This window comes from Schistocerca serialis, chromosome 1 (assembly GCF_023864345.2).
Source record: "Schistocerca serialis cubense isolate TAMUIC-IGC-003099 chromosome 1, iqSchSeri2.2, whole genome shotgun sequence".
Classification (NCBI taxonomy): domain Eukaryota; kingdom Metazoa; phylum Arthropoda; class Insecta; order Orthoptera; family Acrididae; genus Schistocerca; species Schistocerca serialis.
In genome coordinates, this window is record NC_064638.1 from 292,979,930 (window position 1) to 293,002,086 (window position 22,157).

Below are 22,157 nucleotides of genomic sequence, written 5' to 3' on the forward strand. Positions count from 1 at the left end.
GACATAGTACAGTTTTAACTTTAATCTTGGTGATGTGCTTCCATGAATAAATTCATTTACAACTTTTCAATGAGATTACTACAGTTTTAAGCCAGTGATCATACAAACCTTGTCATCATTCTTTTCATCCCAAAGAATTTGGTCTCTCACAGTGCAAGCTTGAGATTTAAGTGCAACAATGTTAGCTGGTGAATTTTCTCGTGGCTCAACAGCTGGTTCCTCAAAGATAACAATATCACCTAGTGGAATGTACCATTTCAGTTCAAATGTGAATTTGTCTCGTCCAGAAGCCTGAAAACAAAGTGTAATAGTTGAAATACTATTAAAAAAACCAGCATGAAAATATGACACTTGAATGAAAATTTGAGGAAAATAGTTAAAATGTGTGTGAATCTACAAGAGACAAACATTATTCACTGGAAAAATTAGTGCTACATGTAGTCAATGGACAAAAGTCAATTATTCAGATGCTTTGCAGTCATACTGACAATGAAGAAGAGAATGTTACAGAGAAGGATGAACAACTGAATTCGGTCTCCTGAAATTGTTTTGGTAAGGATAATCATACTAGAATTTCTCCTCTCAATCACCATGTAAATGCCTACATGAAAAATGTTGGGACATTTATTTGTTTACTTATTTATTAATCCAAAGATCATCCCACAATGATATAGGATTTGTCATCATAACACACTGAAAATAAGTATCTCAAATATACAGACATGTAAAATGTACAGGTTATGTTTTTATGAGGACAAGACAGATGGTCGACTGTGGCATCTTGGCATTTGTCTGGAATGATTTAGGAAAGACACACAAACTTAAATCAGGATGGCACAGCAAACTCCATTCTTCTGAATATGTGGTGTATTATATTAAACAGTATGTTAACAACTGCACTGCCTCATTCAACTGGTCCCACTTGTACAATTTTTTTAATTTTTACCCACACCATCTGCACAAGATAACATACAAAACATTCTTTTTCACTGAATCTCCTAGTAAACAAAATACAAGCTTATGGAATACTGGATGAGCTTTATGATTTGACTGGAAACTTCCTAGTCAGTAGAACTATACTGTTCTCAAAAATAATCAGGCATGAAACTAGCTTCAGGTGTTTCTCAAGTGATTCTTACTGTTACCATTACTGCTCACAACATATTTACCGGACTTATTTTCTAGGAGTTATCAGCCACATTTCCTCTGGTGTTCTAATTGTTTGTAGTTTCTGTTTACTAATGTGTAAATAGAGTCGATTCAAACAAATGTCATTTGCAGTGTCAACAAAAGTATAGGTTATTTCTCATCATAAACAAAATGTTCTTCATATGGAATTTTATACGTTTATTTGATGTGATTTAGTTAAAACTATGATAGTCGCTGCACTGAAGAAACAAGTCAAAGAATGTGAAAGATATCCCAAAAATTAATTGCAAAGGCAGTGTGTTGCCTTTTATTCAGAAAATGTAGATGTTCAGTTTGGAGTCAGGAAAGAAAAAGGAAAACAAGATGATATTGGATATTTGAGTACAGGACACAGAATGTTGATAGGTAACGGGTACATGGACATCTGTTTTGTTAATTGGGAAAAGGTATTCATGTGGACTGTAAAGACACAACATCAATAATGTAACTCTTTATAAAGCAAAAAGTGGTAGAGCAGATTGGCAATGAGGAAATGGACGAGACAGGTACTGGAAGAAGTGTTGGAAAAGTGTTGATGTCACCAACACTGTCAGTATTCACGCTGAGAAATTAAGAAGATAACACATAACATAAAGCAAGAGGCATAATAGTAGGAGAAAGGGTAAAGAGAACTAAGTACACAGATGACTAATCAGTGCTGGCTGAGTCGGAGAAAGACAAAGTTTATAATGGGGAGGATCATAAAATTGGGAAAAAGAGAATGGAATGCATATCAATGTAGGAAAGACTAAATTGATGAGGATACAAAGTGTGTGTCCAAATATCATTGGAACAAAAGGCCTTGTGTTATAGTTCACAAGTCTGTTATGGTCCAGATTCCAGATCCCCCAAGCCTATGTACAGTCTGTTCATCTGTAATTTTCATTTCCACAGTCTCATCTCTCTTTTGGCCCCACTGCTTCTATCTCCAACCATCTCTCTTTCTCATTACCTGCCACTTTCTCTCTACCACCACCACTCTCTCTTCCAATGGCACTGTCTCCTCTCTCTTCCACTCTTACTCTCTTTCAGCACAAAGAAAGTATGAATATGTATGCAAGTCAAAACTTTGGTGAGGAAGGCAGAATGAGGATTAAGGCAGCCTGCTACCCACTTTTTGTCAGAGTCTTTTGAAGAGGAACATCTTTGCCTTTTTTGTGCTATGACATGGGTATTTTTCCACTGGTTCCCTTCTCTTCCCTGCTGCTGATGGTGTGTTGCTTACATAAAACGATTTCTACACATCAGATAAGTTTGAACCATCTACTTACATACTTCGCCACATTTATACGAGGGTTGGAACTTTAATAGTGGCAACTATTTATTTACAGCTTGTAAAAAATAGATACGTTTCAAAGTTTATGTGGAGGTCGTAGGATACTCTTAGCAGTGCCAGCTGTGTTGACAGTTTAAGCAGTGCAGTCTATTGACTGACGAATTTGTAGCAGTTCTGAAGCGAATGCTGTGAAGTGTTTCCTTCAGTTTATAAATCAAGTTGAACTCACGAAGGCTTAAGTCAACAGAGTGCAGTAGGTGGTATAGCACTTAGCAGCACCATGAATCAAAAAAATCTATAACAGCTTGCACTGTACATGCTTGAGCATTGTCCTGTAAAGTGAGGATCAGGTCCTGCAGAAAACGTCATCACTGCTCTCTCTATGCTGCTCATTTTTGGAAGACAACCTACGACAACTGGTACCAATTCATTCTGCAAAGATGATGGTGAGGTGCGAGTTGACGGCATCGTTTATCACAGGGCCATATTTTGCCAAGAAGATGAGACCCTTGGTTCCTGTTACCTGTACTGTCACTGGGAAATGCTATGACAGTCTTTTGCACACCAACATATCACAACCCTTCAACAGTGTAGATGTGCCATTAGGAACATTTTTACACAAGATGGTACACCTCTGCACACTGCACAGCCATTGAAGCAGCTGCTGCACAGGCATTTTGAAAATGCTATAATTATCAGCTGTATTTCCCTAAAGTTTGGCCATCAAGATTTCTCAGTCTAAAGCTGTGCGACTTTTGGCTGTTGGGCTATCTGAAAAATGTTGTGTTTAGTGCTCCAAATACAAACATAGCTGAACTGGAGACACACATTGTGCAATGTATTCTGAACATGACCCCTAAACACTCTGATCTGTTGTGGAACATGCTCTTTCTTGATTTCACCTTGTGGCAGAAAACGGTGGACAGTATATCAGTATATTGAACATTGCACCTGTCTCAGGACAATTAGAAACCGTTCTCATTTTGTTTTCTATACAGTTTTTGGCCCCATGACAATTAAAAACCAAAGTCATTTTTTTATTCTGTTTTCGGCGTCAGGAAAATAAAAACTGATGCCATTTTGCTTTTTGTGCATTTTTGGCATCAGGACAATTTAAAACAGATTTTTTTTTTTTTATCCTATGTGGTATGACATTGCCGTGGTGATAGGCTTATCACCTAACTAACAATGCCACAATTGTTGACTTCCAAACTTGTGTAGTAATGCACCATGAACAGTACAGATGGGTAACATGACTCAACTGAAACCATATCAGTTGCGTTGTGATTCATCTGTCATTAGTAGCTGGCCCCATTTATGCCAAGATGCTTACAGTGCCATCTACTGGTGAAACTGTTGTTAATCCCTCCCCCATGATGTTTCCCCTTGTGTCAATAATATGCTGTTCAAATTTGATGTCACTCTGGGCAGTGGTTCTCTTTCTACAGTATTCTGAAACTGGAATTTAGATTTTGGGCACCATGTACTTTGACACAAATAAACAACAAATAAGCACATGTAATATAAGAGTGACACAAAATTGTTTGCTTTACATTTTTTCTGGATACTATCCTCATCGATCAAAGTTTAACGAAAATGCCCAGCTTACGATTTGTTTCTTGAAAGAGTAAAAATGTTATTAGAATTATTTAACTGAAGTTGCATCTTCCCAGTTTTCCATAATTTTTGACAGTCGCTTTAAGTGCCTTTCAGGCATGTTCTGACCCTTCCTAACTCTTTTGTTACTGCAGTACCACTCTGAGTATACCTGTATAGGCCTGAAGTGATCATTATACAGAGACAGCACGTCAAAGTTTTATTGATAATAAAATGCTGATTAAAAACATAGTCTGGTAACTTCACAACCTTTGTGATGATCCTAGAATCCTTGCCAGGAGTTTACTACTGAGTTAAAACTACATTTACAGCTCACACCAGATATGATGGCAAAAGTACGGCAACTCTGAACTGCTGGATCTTGTTAATGGATAACGATACTGAATAAAGTTTCACAGGTCTGAGATCATCTTAAGAGCATGTGGTAAAAATTTCAAATGATTTACCATGAACAGAAATTAATGAAGTGGCCATTCCACAATTGATATTTTTCATACCAAAAAATCATGGGTTTTTGGGAGCTTTTTCAGGAACTGACTATAATCAAATGGTGCTTTTATAAGCCACTCAGGGTCCACCCTAACCATACCTAATGCAAAAGAACTAACTGATTTGCTCAGTTTGCCAGGTGTGGCAGAAGTGTGTAAAGTTTAAAATTTGACCCTGTATTGTAGTATAGCTACTGAATGCGCGTTCTTCCTACAGGTATACAAGTGGTTGTTAGGCCAAGGGCTATCCAAATCACTTGACCCTTTACCTCCTTGATGAATACAGCTTGAAATACGAACTACTGAAAAATCACTTTTTCACGTGTGGCTTCTTGGGACATATTGACACTGTGCTCTAGTGTGCATAGATTGACATGAAGTGAATAGCAGAGTCTTGCAAAAGGATGTTGGTGAAACAATATACAATGAATTTCTTCTAAAAAAAAAAATGTTCAAATGTGTGTGAAATCTTATGGGACTTAACTGCTAAGCTTACACACTACTTAACCTAAATTATCCTAAGGACAAACATACACACTCATGGCCAAGGGAGGACTTGAACCTCCGCCGGTCTTCTCATTCTCCTCACACTATGTTTACTCAATAATGACGAGAAAAACTGTAAAGTTTATCAGAGATACTGCTACAGTCACAAGATCTCAGCTTTTACAGACAGATATTCAACCATAATACTCATGGGTGGGGAGGGGAATGAGAAAAGGGGCGCAGGGACAGGGCAGTCAGTTCTGCATGTTAATGGAAAGATAGAAATATTTAAGTTTGATATGTTGAGGTGATTACACTGATTAGTAATTAATGAGGGCAAGGATGCTGCACTGAGTCACACATGAATTCTTTAAACCACAGTAAATATAAATCTGCATTATGAGATTGATCTAACCTACAATTTAGCTAAGCACAGTTTTTGCTTGAAGCATTGCACACACTTACACACAGGGAAAAAGGTAATTTACAATGAGAAAAAGCTAGCTTATTTTTAAAGAACATTTTAATAAAATCCTTTCAGCTAATGGTTCCAAAAATCCAACTCTTTAGCATATGTTACAATGTACATACAACTGCTATTGTAAAAAATAATCAATATCCCATATATATTAGAAATGTGAAAGTTTGTGCACGAGTATGAAGTAGCTGGACAGAATAAAGATAGTTTATACCCTGAATTAACACATAAGCTATCTTTCATTCTGAAAATAAATAAATAAAGAATCACTGTATCCATGAGATGGTCACCGCAACTACCATTCATGTGGGATAGGTAATGTAACTTGACAGCCATCTATGAACGTCAACTATCAAATGAATCCATTAAGTTTAGTGTAGAGATACTGGTGTCCAAGAATTAATCAGTGGGAAACTGTCCCAAAAGTTGGAGCTGAAGGAGATTGTACCTGTCCTACTGATATGTAATCTGGATGCGAGACGATTGTGCAGTGGCATCAGGTTACACATCATGGAACTGAGAACGCATATCATGCAGGCCACCATCACCACCGAGTCAATAGAGAAATAGTACTGATACCACAAATTTGTATCATCCCAAGAAACTTGCCTTTCTAGTTCAAATCATTGAAGTTTCATCTGAAAGTGGTCTTCTCGATCACTATAGATAAAAGTCAGGGACAAACATTAAAATTAGTAGGTATTCGTCTAGGCACACCACATTTTTGCATGGACAGCTCTACATTGGCTGCTCACATGTACTGAGTTGTTCTCCTCCCCCCTTCAGCCCCAATGTTGTGTCGTTTGTCATCCACGGATCTTCACAGCAAATAATATGGAAAGTTGAAAGTTTGTAAACCAATAGCCATGGGGTTTCTGGTCGGAAACATGATTCATTCATTAACGTATGGAACCCGACAGTATGACAAAATCCAAGCAGGATGTGGTATGACTTTTATGGGCTAGTGAAAACAGGATGGTTGAGACTATTTAGGATAGGGAGTATTGACTTTCTTAAAGGTTTGAAAAAAATATCGCATCCAGCAAGTCTTGTTAACACTTAATGACTGAGGAAGTTTGCGAACATTATATGGCTAACTGAATGTTTTGAAAGAATTGTGCAAAACAGTCAGGAAATATACAAACAAAAGGCACGACTTAACAACAGCAATATTTAATGCTCGCCACAGCAGAAAGTGAATTAACGACACAATTTCTGGCTATCAAGTTTCCTTGGAGGGAGGTATGTGGCTACCATGAAAGCAATCAGAACCAGAGCTAATACTGTACATCGACGTCCTGGGTCTGGGTAGCATGGAGGTCCCTCTTGGATGACTGTCTGAACTGTAACTCCTAGTCAGGTGCCTCTGCCTCCACCTTTTGTACCACAGTGCAAACCATGTCACACTTTCAATGCCACTATCCTGTGAGGTCTTGTCTGGCCAATACTCTCACCACCAATGACTTGCTGTGCCCTGCCTATTGGCTTTTTCATGTGAACTCCGTAGCGGCATCCTGCCATGCCTAACCACACCCTGCTGGCAGTGTTTTCTTTGTACTTTCTACCAAACTTAATCGTTTTGGCTTTGGTTATTTACTTTCAGGCATTTCATTTTCTTAATACGCAACAACAATGTCAATGTTTGCCAGAAAGAATATGATTCTCAGAAGATTCTTGTTACATATGAAAACTACAAATCTTACTTTCATCACAGTGACAATATTATGAAAAGGATAGATTGCTACTCAATGTGTAGTGGAGATGTTCAGTTGCAGATAGGCATAACAAAAAAGACAGTCAAACAAGTAAGCTTTTGGCCACTAAAGTATTCTTCCCAATTAAACAACACACACACACACACACACACACACACACACACACACACACACACACACACGCACACACACGACCACTGTCTCCAACTGTCAAGGCCAGACATGTGACTCAACATCTCTGCTATACGGTGTTTATCCTTTTCAATCAATTTTTGACAAAATATTTTAACTGGATAGATAAAAAAATCTACTTACCAAGCCGCGGCAGAAGACACATATAAAAGATTTTATTTAGGCAAGATTTAGGAGCTCAGACGCTCCTTCTTCTGGCAGAAGGGTTGAAGGGAAAGGACGAGGGGTGAAGGGAAAGGACTGGAGATGTCAAGGAAAATGAGTTTATTTCGGGAAAGTCAGCCAGAACTGTGGGCCAGGGGAGATTTGCCAGATGGGATGAGAAGGAAAGACTGATTGTTGGGGACAGCATCAGACAAGATTTGAAAACATCAGAGCTTAAAAGGTAGAAGGCATGGTAACATGCAAGATTGAGATTACTGCTTAAACAATTTCCAACCCATTGTTTCATGTGTCTAATGCATAATGCAGTATCTTCCAAAAGTGACATGTAGCATGTTTTGTAAATACATTAAACAGAAGTTTCTGGTGAGATTAATGTGGATTTTGGATCATCCATGGAGTATCGGGTACGCTTGCTGTACTTACGAATAAAATGTGCTTATGTAAACTACTCATATTGCAAAAGTTTCTCTTCTGAATGTTGGTCTTTAAGGTAAGTGATGATACGAGTGGCTCGGTGGTCTAGCTGGTAGAACACTGGCCGGACATTTCAGGTTCATTTCTGGGTATGGGTGGGGCTATTTCCTTGCTCCAGTCCCTCCAGAATGGCTCCATGTAAACTCAGCTCACTATCAAATCAGTAGAGGTGATCTTTGCAGATGATAAAAAGTGATTGGGGCAATGGGACCACTACCCTCCCCCTCCTACTGCTGCAGTGAAGAAAGGCTGCACTCTTACAGACCAACTCCCTGGCCATGGGCTTGTGCCACAGACTTAACCTGCATATGTGATGAAAATTATAAATCCTGAAACACTATTTCATTATTAGGATTATTTTCCTTGTGGCTGCACCTGTCTCTAATTAATATCCTTATATTTAGAATTCATATTAAGTGAAAACAACCAATGAATACTTGTTCATTTAATAGTAGACCTACATCAATTTGTCTGTGGTGTGACAATATTATGAAAAGAAAAGTTGCTACTCACCATATAGTGGAGATGCAGAGTCGCAGATAGGCACCACAAAAAGATTGTCATAAATAACACTTAGGCCAGCAATGCCTTCGTCTAAAATAGACGACACACACACACACACACACACACACACACACACACACACACACACAAATGCAACTCACCACCAGTGTGGTTTCAGTTGCCTGAGACTGCAGTCATGTGTGAGTTACATTTGCATTTGTGTGTGTGTGTGTGTGTGTGTGTGTGTGTGTGTGTGTGTGTGTGTGAAGGGGGGGGATCTATTTCCGACGAAGGACTTGCCGGCCGAAAGCTTTATTTGTGACAGTCTTTTTGTTGTGCCTATCTGCAACTCAGCATCTCTGCTACATGGTGAGTAGCAACTTTCCTTTTCCTAATATTTTTACATTCCATCCTGGATTTGCCATTGTTTGATTTCTGTCTGTAGTGTGACATTTATTTCGTGTGAGTTGATTAAAAAACAAAAGGAGTTAAATTAAACATTAAAGAATCTCAAATAAACTCCAAGAAAGCCTTAAGAAATCTCATATGATAAAAGCTATAAACCACTGTGAAGCACAGGTGATACTTTCATACATGTCATCAGAGTCTTTTGTGGTGGCACAACTGAATAAAACCTTCTTGGTTTTCATGAGCTGTCCAACTCGCCTTCCGGGCACACGTCATTTTGGCCCTATCTGAATGGTGCCAGCAGCTGTAATCATAGGTATATAAGTGGGAAATAGTGCCAGTCCTGGCCGTCAATATAGTTTTACTCCTGACGACAATGGCGGAGCTAGCCATCGAAAGCTCGAGAATTTATTGGAGTTGACGCAGCTAGAAAACCGAGAAGATTTTATCCAGATACTTTCATATCTCAACCAGAAGGCTTTGTTCTAGTTGCACAATTAACGACTATTTCAAATTATAGAAGATTAAAAATTGAAAATTCTAATGCTGTCTCTTACTGCTCTTGGTAACAATTGCACTATCTTGCTTTTCATACATTTGTAACGGAATCATACCTTGTACTTGGCACAGGCTAGAACATCATTGAAGAGGAACAAATGGCGTAATTTGCGCTGACCATCCGAAAGTTCCACTATAAAGGAATTTTTCACAAGCCGTCTCTGAGCTCTGTCAGCTGACTAGAACAATGTCAGAGAAAAGTTCCAACTCAGAAAGGAGGAGCAACATTACAAATCCTGATATTTAGACAATGTAAACACAATGCACAATAATAAAGTTTATTTAAAGCAAACATGCCTGAGAGGAATAACATTTAATCTGGGGGGGTGGGGGGGGGGGGGGGGGGGTGGGGGGGTGGAACAAAAAAAAAAAAACTAGCATGCATACTTACTGGAAACATTGTTTTTGTCTGGATCATGTTGAATTCATCTAAGAAATTCTGTGTCATCTTCAGTGCATCAGTTAAAGTTTTGTGATCCGGATGGGATTCTGGAGTATACCTCAGCAAATCCTGGTAAGAAATGTGAAATGCATTTGTTGACTTGTCAATTATGTGTCTGTTTACTCAAATATGTATAGAGAAAACTCACATGAAGCACTAGTGCATTCTTCTGAACACGTGCTACTGGCTTGTGTAAGAGATCCTCTAATGACAAACTCTGGCCATTAAGAGATTTAAGACGAATGTCACGTGTTATTTCTCCAAACTGTTGATTATTACTACTGCATTTCTTCACTGTTTCAGTAGCTCGAACATAATTGTGCAGGAAAGCACCATATATATTGATGTTGCTTGCCTGCGAATAAAAACATTATTAGCAACTTTTTGTTTCCAAATATGTATATTTTTAAAGTCTATTTCATGAGTAATTACATGTTCTTAAAGATACATATTTAGAGTTTTGAAAGGAAACTTAAGCAGAAGACAGTTTGCACACAAGTGGCTAGATGTTGATCAAGCAAGTCCACAAAATTGAAAAGTAAATGGGATGTAGAAGTGACAGCTCAATTAAGAACCAGGAACTGGAAGCATGTCCATTTCAAATGTTATTACAAGTTCTGCTTCACTTCAAGATTACCATGATTCGAAAATGATCACCAATGGTAAGCCTTCCATCCCAGTTCTGAGTACGTCTTTTAAGCCCTTCCAGAAATCTGCTGTGAAGGCTGTGTAAATCTGGAACCTTGTAAAAAATGGTGTTGAATTCTTCTTCTGATATGACTGGCTGTGACGTTGTCAGCGTTGCTTTGATGGCTTTCATGTACTGAAAAATGAAGAAATAACACATCAGTAGTGAAATAGGTAAACATTTAAATCAAGTAGTTATGGAGGCAAAATAACAATAACAATAATAATAATAACAGTAATAATAAGTTTATGGAAACACTTTCAGAACTAACCTGTAGCATAACATTCAAACATTCCAGGTATATCGTTTCGCTTTCTATGATACTCGATATTATACACCGATACATGGTCATCCTCTCAGCTTCAGCTTTATTTGCTTCCTGCAAAACAAAGATTATGTAAGTTATGCCACAATGCCAAATAGTAGTGTACTGTAAACAGAAATTTAAGCAATCTTGATTCAAAAAATACATGTCGGAACACTGCTGACGGCCCTCTTATTCACAATTAACTGATGGGAACAGTACTAGTCACAGAATGTGTGATGAGGCTCAGAAAACAAAGACAATGGAATTGCCTTGTCAGATGATTTCCAGTTAGAGTACTATAGTAAAATGTACAGGAAAAAAAATCAGTATAGGTTTGGTTGTGTTCCTACCATACTTATTAACACTCCAGCACCAGATGGCCAATTGGTTCAACTTAATTTACCCTAACTGTTCATGAAACTAGATATGCAAATGAAGCTTACAGACCCCTTATAATACTATTTTCTCCCCATTGTTCTTCCGGCATGTCAGTAACATTTTGTGTGGCTCCCTATAGATAAACTGATTTACTAACATAAATGAAGACCTGAATGTCACATATTCACCACATTTCCTTCATCTCTGAAATTTGATGAGCAACAAAGTGAATATGGACCTCATTGATGAATTACTTTCTTTTTCTTCATTTTGTATAACAAAAGCAGCTGCGAAAACTAAAAGTAGGTAAAGTGGATACGTTATAACACAGGAAATCTCAATAATGAATGAGTGAAGAAAATGTTAAAAATTTCCACTGATATATTAGATAGCAAAGACAGCAATAAATATGAAAGGAAAGAGCAGTATTCCACTGTTGCATGTATTGGGGAAAATAAAATAAAAGATACAAAAATCAATTAAAAATTTAAAAAATGTATTGTTTATTTCCTTCTTATTTAGGCCACTTGTGTCTACTTTCACCTAACATCCTATCCAAAAATCTTAATTGAACCCTTGTAAAGTCTTGTTTCCAATATTTTCCACTCTCTTTGTCAGATGAAGAAATTTCTAGTTCTAAATGTTACCGTTTTGCAGACTATTTTTCTTGCTGCTACCACTCCGTAATAAGGCTATAAATATCTTCGTTTGACTGCAGCAATCTAAATAAAAATAAAAAAAACGCTTTGCATTTTACAATAGATTTTTGTCATACCTGAAATGAAGCTTTTTTATTTGATTCGAGTGATGAACTACTGGCATAAGAAATATTGCTAATAACATCATCTGTTGCTTCAGTGTCCATTGATATAGTTCGCATCAGGATTGGCGCATCTATTTCATCTTCAGATTCAACTGAACTGCTCCGATTTTCAGTGGCACTATGATGTCTACAAAAAAAGAGAAATAAATAAAATCACACATAAATTGTCCAGTCTTTAAAGAAACAGGAAACTTATATATTATGACCTATTATTTTACTACCATTCACAAAATTCTTTGTCCATGTTTCACTTTCTATACAGCTATTATCTACTTTGGCTAAAAAGTAAATGAAGGTAAACAGTTTTTCACCGTCAGTCCTTAGGCTTAATGGAAACCCAAATATTCTGTGTAGCAAATTAAACTCATGTTCAGAAAAAGCAGTACACCCTCAATGACAGGAGATACGATCTTCACGTTCACAGGACATGTACATAATATGTTATGCAGAAATGATTACATTTGAAGAATGGTGGCCCATGGGTTCAAGGTCAACGTCAATATCACGATGCAACACCACCTACTGGTAAAATGTGTCCGCGACTCTCATTGTCACTATAAACCAAAGGTAATGGATCAGTGTGACTGGAGAAGACATGCAGGACATCTTGCAGGCATATGCAAAAACCATACCGTCAAATCAGTGAGTTTGAAAGAGGGGGGGGCTTTATATACATGAGAAAATGTGATGCATCTAAGCAGGGAAGGGCTGCTTGTATGGGATGGAGTGTTTTGGCAGCGAACGGGTGTGTGCAGAATAGTTCATGGAAGGTAACAAAAATGAACAGAGTTGGTCAGGTCCCACAACCAGACCACCCCAGTGAAGATCGACACATCACCCGAATGGTGTAACAGGGCCAATCTGTGTCCTCCTCAGCTCTGACGCAACAGCGGAATAGTGTAACAGATTTTACACTATCAGGGTGATGGTCAGTCACCGTTCCATATGGCATGATTACGTGCTTGTCATCCACTTCTCCAGCTACCTTTGACAAAGGTACAGAAACATGCCACATGGCAATGGAGTATGGAACAATGTCACTAGAAACAGGAATGGCATTATATAGGGTTTTTGAATGAATCCAGGTTCTGTTTGAAAATGATGGCCACATTTTGGTTCACTGCAGACAAGGATAATGGCATCCTGTGAGTGCATTCGCATAAGACATACAGCAATGACTCTGGGCCATTGTGTACAACCAGAAATCACAGTTGGTGGGTGTCCAGGGCACTATGACCAGTGTGACCTACAAGAATAACATCCTGTGACCCTTAGCCATACCTTTTCTGCACCACACCCCAATGCCATTTTTCAGAAAGACAATGCGCACCCACATGTTGGTGCACAAACACATATTTTCTTGGTGTCACAGGATGTCAGTCTTGGATGCAGTGCTATGATCCAGGGCCAACTACCACAGATGAACTTTGAAACCAGGTACATACAGCATGGATGGCTATACCACAGGACACCATTTGTACCTTGTAAGTGTCGACATCATCACACATAGAACAGTTATCAGGGAACATGGCGCACCCTGGGCCTACTAGGTAACAGTGCAAATGATGAACTGTGATGACTGAATGCTAATCATTTCTGCAGAACATACTAATGTACAGTTCTGTTTTTTCTCAACATGAGTGTATATTATTTACACTATTTCACATTTTATGGTCAATGGCTAAGTTTCTATTCAGAATACTTCCTTTACACACCTAAATGAATGGAGTATGGTGATCAGAACTGTGATTTGTAAATGAAGTACTGAAGGCTTACTGTGACTACTTTCCTTTGCAAGAATGTTTGACTTAAAACTATGAAATGAGTACATATAATTATACTTAAGAGCTCAATACAAGTCATTAGCATAAAATATATAGCTGCCACTGGGCATGATAAAAATTTGAACTATTTCGATGTGTCAAATTGTTCTGCATGGTGCAACACAATTGGAGGGTTGCTGTTACATCTGTCACTGCTTTATTCCTTTTCCAAACCCATATACAGGGTGGCACATGAAATGTGTTACCAACTGTTTCTTTCACAAGTTATGACGCACATTAGATATCCCGCTGGGATCTCTACAGCAGTACCAGCAGAGCTTGGAAAAACAAATGAGTTACGAAATGATGTGTAATTCACAATACTGCCGCTAGGAGACTAGTAAGCAGCAATGGCTGACAAAGGAAGACTGACGACACAGCAACGATCGGCAATTGTGTTACTTTTTCATGAAACGAAAAGCCTTGTTGTGACTCACGAGGCATTTTCGAGAACAGTTTAACACACGATGGGTCCCTTGCAAGAAGACCATCCACAGGTTGCACGATAAATTTGTAGAGGAAGGAACAGTATTGGAAGCGAAGCGACGTCGACCTAAGCCTGTTTGTTCACCGGAGAATATTGAAGTGGTATGAGTTGCTGTACAGAGAAGTCCCGGGAAATCGCGTAGAAAGGCAGCAGTGCAACTGGGAATATCCAGACACTCCGTTCAATGCATTCTTAAAAGTGACTTCCATATGTACCCATACAAGATAACCTGTGCACAGAAGCTCACTGAAGCACACAAGCAGCAGAGACTACTGTTTACTCAGTGAGCAGAGGACAGGGAAGAAACTCTCAACAACATTTGGTTTTCAGATGAGGCGCATTTTCGTTTAGACAGTGTGGTTAATATACAAAATGTATGCTTTTGGGCCATTGAAAACCCACAAGTGCTTCATGAACGACAACATTATGCTCCGAGGATTACAGCGTGGACAGCAATTGCCAGTCATGGACTTATTGGACCCTTTTTCTTTGAAGAAACTGTGAACAGCGAGCGTTACTTGAGCATGCTTCGCAATAGCTTCATTCCACAGCTTCTTGGTACTGCCTTGCCCTTCAACACACAGTGGTCCATGCAAGATGGAGCAAGGCCACATACTGCAAACATTGTGTTGGAAATTTTACACGAGCATTTCGACATGCGGATCATTTCACTCAGGTTTCCAGGTCGCTTTAAAGACGGACAAAATTGGCCCCCCAATAGTCCAGACCTCAATCCATGTGACTTTTTTCTTTGTGGGTACCTAAAGGAAAAAATTTTCCCGAAACGTCCACGTGATTTAATGGAGCTCAGAAGACTTATTCTTCAAGCTTGCAGTGAAATTACGGAAGACATGTGCCGTAGGGTAATCACTAACTTCAGTGTTCGTTTGAAGGAAGTTATGAAACGAAATGGTGGACATATTGAGCATGTGCTGAGTTAGAACAAATCTCCATGGACAGCTCTTCATTGTAGTATATGTTCCTTTCAGATTGTATTGACGATAAAGTTTATATTCAACAAACAAAATGGTAACGCATTTCGTGCGCCACCCTGTATTTCCAATTAAAGAGTTTGGAAAGGAGTATTTTACATCTTTCCATCAGTCACATTACTGCTTTTTGTTTTAGTTAGTGTAAGTAAATACATCATCTATTTTATTATTTAAAGGCAGTGATGTTTTCCTTCAAATTGTTGCTAACTTTTTCAGATTTTTCTATTTGTATTTTAAAACAGAATTTCTTCCACAAAAATAAACTTCATTAACTACAGGCATGTGGCCCATACACTCGTGCTCAAAATTATTGTAACATCATGAAGTAGACACAACAAGTGAATAATATTTAGGTTACACGTCAGTACTGTTGACAGAAACAAGCGATTCTCATTTAAAGTTTGAGACCTCAAATCAGAAGGGTTTAAATTATTGCAAAAGTATTACTTAGCATACTGCAATAATCTGATAGTATAACTCAGTTTCTCTGACATCTCTTTAGCAATTGCTCATTGCAAAAATTTTTGCACACTGTTTCCACTTTTTTAACAGTTGAAGTGTTTCCTGCAAAAAGGAGGTAGTTACTCCCAGGAGATTCTGGAGTTACATGCCGTATCTCACATTTTAAAAAATCCCTGTTTGTTCTACGCAAGAAAGATGTAGCTCCAGTCTTTAGTACTATTGTTACGGCTGTGTTTCCCATTATTTTGTTGCCAGAAAGAAACAGCTTCTAGAGCTACCTCTTTATTGTATCAGACAACTAATATGGCATGGTTGGCTCGTTTAAAAGAGGAGAGAAAGGACCAAACTACGAGGTCATCGGTCCCTTGTTCCTAATAAAACAATGCCACAAGTGTGAGAATAAAACAGACTAGACATATAACACAAAACAGAAAGAAAGGAAAACCTACAAGAACGAAGGAAAGGCAACAAACACTAAAAGGAACAAAAGAGGACAAGAAAACAACAGAGACGCTAGAAACAGAAGATAGTAAAACAAGAAACCAGTTTACAGTGGCTGCCCGACCACGAGAATAAAAAGGAAAAGCCAGCCACTCTGCAACACATTAAAACCTCCACCCTAAAAGCACTAGGGTGGAGGACACAGAAGCACAAAGGACATGCTCTAAAACATAGATAAAACGATAAAACCCACCCTCACGAATAAAATGTAAAACTAAATCAGCCAATGAAGCATTGTAAAATAAAATGAGAGGCAATGAGTCCAGTAACCCAAGATTTCGTTGCTGGGCAGTCAAAGTGGGACACTGCACCAGAATATGGGACACTGTCAACCGGGCGCTGCACCGACAGCGAGGCGGGTCTTCACAGTGCAAGAGGTAACCGTGGGTCGCCCAAGCGTGGCCAATGCTGAGCCGGCAGAGGATAACTGATTCCCTGCGAGAGGCCAGCATGAAAGACTTCCACACATTCGAAGTCTCCTTAATGACACGCAATTTGTTGTGCGTACTGTTATGCCATTCTGTCTCCCAAAGCCAAAAACCCCTGCAGCGTAAGTCAGAACGCAGATCAGGTTCAGAGATGCCCATCTCCAGAGGTGGTTTCGCATAGCCTGTTTGGCCAGCTTGTCGGCAAGTTCGTTGCCAGCAATGCCGACATGTCCTGGGGCACACACAAACACCACTGAATGACCTGACTGTTCCAGGGCACAGATGGCACCTGGATGGTCGCTATCAAAGGATGACGAGGATAGCACTGGTCAAGAGCTTGTAGGCTGCTCAAGGAGTCAGTACACGGAAGAAACAATTCCTTGGGGCATTCACGGCTATTCTGAAGTGCACGAGGCACGAGATATGGCCACCAGCTCTACAGTGAATACACTGCAGTCATCTGGGAAGTAATGCCGTTCAATATGGCCTCTGTGGACAAAGGCGAAGCCAACATTACCATAAGCCATCGAGCCGTCGGTGTAAACCACTTCAGAGCCCCGGAACCCTTCAAGAATCGAGAGGAAATGACAGCAGAGAGTCACAAGGTTAACAGATTCCTTAGCGCCACACGAAAGGTCTTGGCGAAGCTTCAGCCTACAGCTACACCATGGAGGTGTATGTGAATGGACCTCGAGGACATGTGGTGAAAGGAAGGGCTCCAGTTCGGACAGAAGCGATCCCATGCGAACCACAATCGTTAGCCCTGACCTGCACCGCCTATGCAGGAGGTGAACCGCCGTGGTTGGGAAAAGAAGACAATAATTAGGATGTTCAGGAGAGCAATGAATGCGTGCAACGTAACTGGCGAGCAGTTGTGCACATCTGATCTTCAATGGAACGAATCCAACCTCCACCAGCACGCTTATCACCGGACTCATCCTAAAAGCTCCTGTCGCTAGTGTAACTGCACAATGGTGCAACGGGTCAAGCAAATGCAATGCTGAGGGTGCCGCCGAACCATAAATCACACTCCCATTGTCAAGGCGGGATTGAACAAGGGCTCTGTAGAGCTGCAGTAGCATGGAGCGATCTGCACCTCAGTTGGTGTTGCTCAGGCAGCGGAGGGCATTGAGGTGCTGCCAACACTCCTATTTAAGCTTACGAAGATGAGGAAGCCTAGTCAAATGAGTGTCGAAAACCAGACCTAAGAATTGGTATGTCTCCATTACAGTGAGTGGATTGTCATTAAGGTAAAGTTCTGGGTCCAGATGAACGATACGACGCCGACAGAAATGCATGACACACATACAGAGATGCACGAGACATGTCTTCATGGCGGAAAACTGGAAGCCATGGGGTAGAGCCCATGACTACACCTTGTGAATGGCTCCCTGTAGGCGATGTTCCAGTACGGAGCAGCAGTACGAAATGCAGAAGTCATCCGTATACAGAGAAGATGAGACGGAGGGTCTGACAGCTGCTGCTAGACGAGGGTCTGACAGCTGCTGCTAGACTGTTAATGGCCACTAAAAATAGAGAGACACGTAATACAGGGTCCTGCGGGACTCCATTCCCCTGGATATGTGTAGAACTATGGGAGACGCCGATTTGGACATGGAAAGTACAGAGCGACAGGAAGTTTTGGATAAAAACCGGGAGCAGGTTGTGTCGTAAGCTTTACGTAAGTCAAAAAAGACGGCAATCAGGTGTTGGTACCTGGAAAAGGCTGTTCGGATGGCAGACTCAAGGGACACAAGATTATCAGTGGTAGAGCGACCCTGGCGGAAGCCCCACTGACATGGGGCCAGTAGGCCATGTGACTCCAGGACCGAACCCAACCACCGACACACCCTACATTCCAGCAGCTTACAAATAATGTTGGTGAGGCTGCTGGGCTGATAGCTATCCACATCAAGTGGGTCTTCACCGGGTTTGAGCACCAGAATGACGGTGCTCTCCCGCGACTGCAATGGAAAGATGCCATCGCACCAGATAAGGTTGAAGATGACGAGGATATGTCACTTGTAGTCAAATGAGACATGTTTAATCATCTGACTAAGGATCCGATTGATAAATCAATGGCCGAGTAATTACCATGAGCCACACTGAATTTTGTGTGGCGGACCCAGTATTTAAGAGGCAGAGGTCGAACTTAGACAGTAAAGTTTCGACATCTCTGCCTCTGCCAGGAAGCATGGTGCCACCCCACAAGCAGTTATGGGCATTAAAATCTCCCAAAAGTAGGAAAGGTTTAGGGAGTTCATCAATCAATGCACCTAATACATTCAGGGGTACTGCACCATCTGAAGGAAGATATACATTGCAGTTATTTCCTGCGTTGTCCTCATTCTGGCAGCCACAGCTTCAAGAGAGGTTTGAAGGTGCATAGTTTCACTACAGACTGAGTTTAGGACATAATGCAAACTCCACCTGACACCTTATTATAGTCGCTACAATTCCTGTAATATCTCTTATAGCCGCGAAGGACAGGGGTCCACACTGCCGGGAACCAGCTTTCCTGGATGGCAATGCAGAAAGCAGGTGTAAAGCTTAACAGCTGCACATAGCTCAGCCAGGCTGAGGAAAAAACCGCTGCAATTCCATTGGAGGATGACATCATCATGAGACTGGGAAGGCATGGAACATTCAATGAGGCAGTTTACACCTCAGAGTCACCTGCTGCCACTGACTTATTGCCTGAGCAGTCTATATACATTGTGTCTGAGGGTCTGGCGAGATAAAGGTCCTCAGTGGATGCCAGAATCTACACCCCATCCTTAGATGCAGAGCTTGTAGGTAGCGGTGGTGTGGGTGCAGCCACAATTTCCTTGGTCTTAGGGGTCTTCTTTTTGGATTTCTCTCACTGCTCCTTGGATTTCCCTGTCTGGGAGGACTTCACTGGCTCGGTCTCCAGGACTGAGGATGAGCGTAAATCCCTATGACCAGCTGCTTTTGAGCTTTTCAGCCACTGGCGGGTGTCATCTTTCCCGCTAGCAGAAACCTGGGAAGGGAGTGATTCAAGGAACCCATACCTGGCGAGAGAAGCCGAAGAAGACTTATGCTTCTCTGGCTTAGAAGTGGGGATGGATGTCCCCGATGGTTGGGGGGGATGTTGCTCCTGAAGTAGGTGGTGAGGGAGCAACAGGGAGGGAAATGCCCCTCACCATCAAGTGGGCAGGTGTAGCCATCCAGCTCAGAGGTCACTGGGGCTGGCGGAGCTGAAGGTGCCAGAACTGTTGTAGCAGCGGCATAAGACAATGTCATACGTACAGGATGCAGGAGTTCAAATTTTCTCTTAGCCTCAGTGTAGGTCAGTCGGTCCAGGGTCTTGGACTTGATTTTCCTTCCTTTCTCAAGAATCCTGCAGTCTGGAGAGCAAGGCAAACGGTGCTCTCCCCAGATGACACAGATGGGAGGCGGGGCACATGGAGTATTGGGATGTGATGGGCATCCCCTATCTCGACACGTGATGCTGGAAGTACAGCAGGAAGACATACGGCCAAACTTCCAGCAATTAAAGCACCACACCAGGGGAGGGATATAGGGATTTACATCACAGCAGTAAACCAACACCTTGACCTTCTTGGGCAAATGCATCACCCTTGAAGGCCAAGATGAAGGCACCAGTGGCAACCTGATTACCCCTCTGACCATGGTGGACATGCCGGATGAAATGTACACCTCGCCACTCTAAATTGGCGCGCAGCTCATCGTCAGACTGAAAAGAAGATCCCTGTGATACATGATACACTGGACCATATTTAAGCTCTTATAGGGCGTGATGGTTACAGAAACGTCCTCCGGCTTGTCACAAGCGAGTAACATCTGTGACTGGGCACAGGATGCTGTTTTGATCAAGACTGACCTAGATCTCATTTTGGACAATCTCTCCATCTCCCCAAACTTGTCCTCTAAATGCTCAACAAAGAACTGAGGCTTCGTCGTCATGAAAGATTCCCCATCAGCTCTCAAACATACAAGGTACTGGGGCGAATAAGATCCACTGCTATCCTTAGCCTGACATTCCTCCCATGACGTGGGCAAGGAGCGGTCGTACTTCTGTGCATTGAAGTGAGCTCATGAAAGCTTAGAGACTGCTGGTGTTTCACCACCGACAAGAGATGATGGACAACGCTTCATCATGTGTCATCCAGCCTGATGCCACCCACTCTGACCAGGGGCCCTCCCAATGGGTGCCACCCAACAGCAGCAAAGGCCAACTGGCAGGTTGGCCATTGCTGGGAGTTCCATTGCCCCAGGGGGATGGGCATCTACCCATTGGCATAAGTGGGGAGTTAACGGTGCAGGCATTAGCAGAGCGATTCCTGTGTGGTCAGGGGGCTACAACCAACAGGGTACATGGCGGCCCCACCACAATGGACTGGCTACCATGCTGGACATCGGGTGCAAAGAAGTCCATGGTCATCGTCGACGCAGAAAGCATAGTGGAAAATGCACCCAGGAAGGTGTCCTCGCCCAAGAGATGGAGAGTGAGCGGGACTGAAATGCGACGAAAAGAAAGTGTACTTGGAAGGAGGGACAGCATTGGTCGTATATTTTTGTTTATTATCACAAAATCGATTTTCGGTCACTTAGTGACCATCTTCAGTGCTGTAATATATAACTTAAATTAGTAATCACTGGTGTCAATAAGCTTACGGCGATTACATAGTCTATGTGATCGCCGTAAGCTTATTGACACCAGTGCTTACTAATTTAAGTTATATATTACAGCACTGAAGATGGTCACTAAGTGAGCGAAAATCGATTTTGCAATAATAAACAAAAATATACGACCAATGCTGTCTCTCCTTCCAAGTATACCCATTATCTGGTCGTAGTGCACAAGACACTATGGAGTCGCCAATCAAGAAAAGAAAGTGAGCTAAAGATCTCAATGCACGATGGACACGATGCACCTTGTAAGGCACCCTTCCCCAACTGGCTCGCCCTTCAGGAAAATTTTGAAGAATGGAGGTCAAACACTACAGGGGACCATTACATAAAGGCCGAAACGTGTGAAACTCCTTTTAGTTGCCTCTTATGACAGACAAGAATACCTCGGGCCTAGTCTTAGCCCTGGACTCACAGGGGGAAATATGGCTCATTTACAGAGTGGTATTAACTGTAAAGGAATATTTTCAGATGTGTCTCATGTTCTCGGTTTCAATAAACATAATAGTGGATTCAGAGAATGAGTGATTTGCAAATGTAACGACTATTTAGCTGTGGGTCTTACAATTTATATTAGCCAGCTGATGGAGGACAAATCACTTG

The 22,157-nt window shown here is 41.1% G+C and overlaps 1 protein-coding gene across 1 annotated transcript in view; it reads right to left on the reverse strand.

Annotated features, from left to right (window-relative positions):
• LOC126468943 (active breakpoint cluster region-related protein) overlaps nt 1-22,157 on the reverse strand; it is a 115,209-nt gene that overhangs the window by 62,055 nt on the left and 30,997 nt on the right. Inside the window, exons 3-9 of the mRNA XM_050096592.1 lie at nt 12,140-12,314; nt 10,951-11,058; nt 10,629-10,814; nt 10,140-10,346; nt 9,941-10,060; nt 9,606-9,728; nt 109-291 (exon numbers count right to left, since the gene is read on the reverse strand). Coding sequence (XP_049952549.1) covers nt 109-291; nt 9,606-9,728; nt 9,941-10,060; nt 10,140-10,346; nt 10,629-10,814; nt 10,951-11,058; nt 12,140-12,314 — 1,102 coding nt within the window. The remainder of the gene's footprint in view (nt 1-108; nt 292-9,605; nt 9,729-9,940; nt 10,061-10,139; nt 10,347-10,628; nt 10,815-10,950; nt 11,059-12,139; nt 12,315-22,157) is intronic.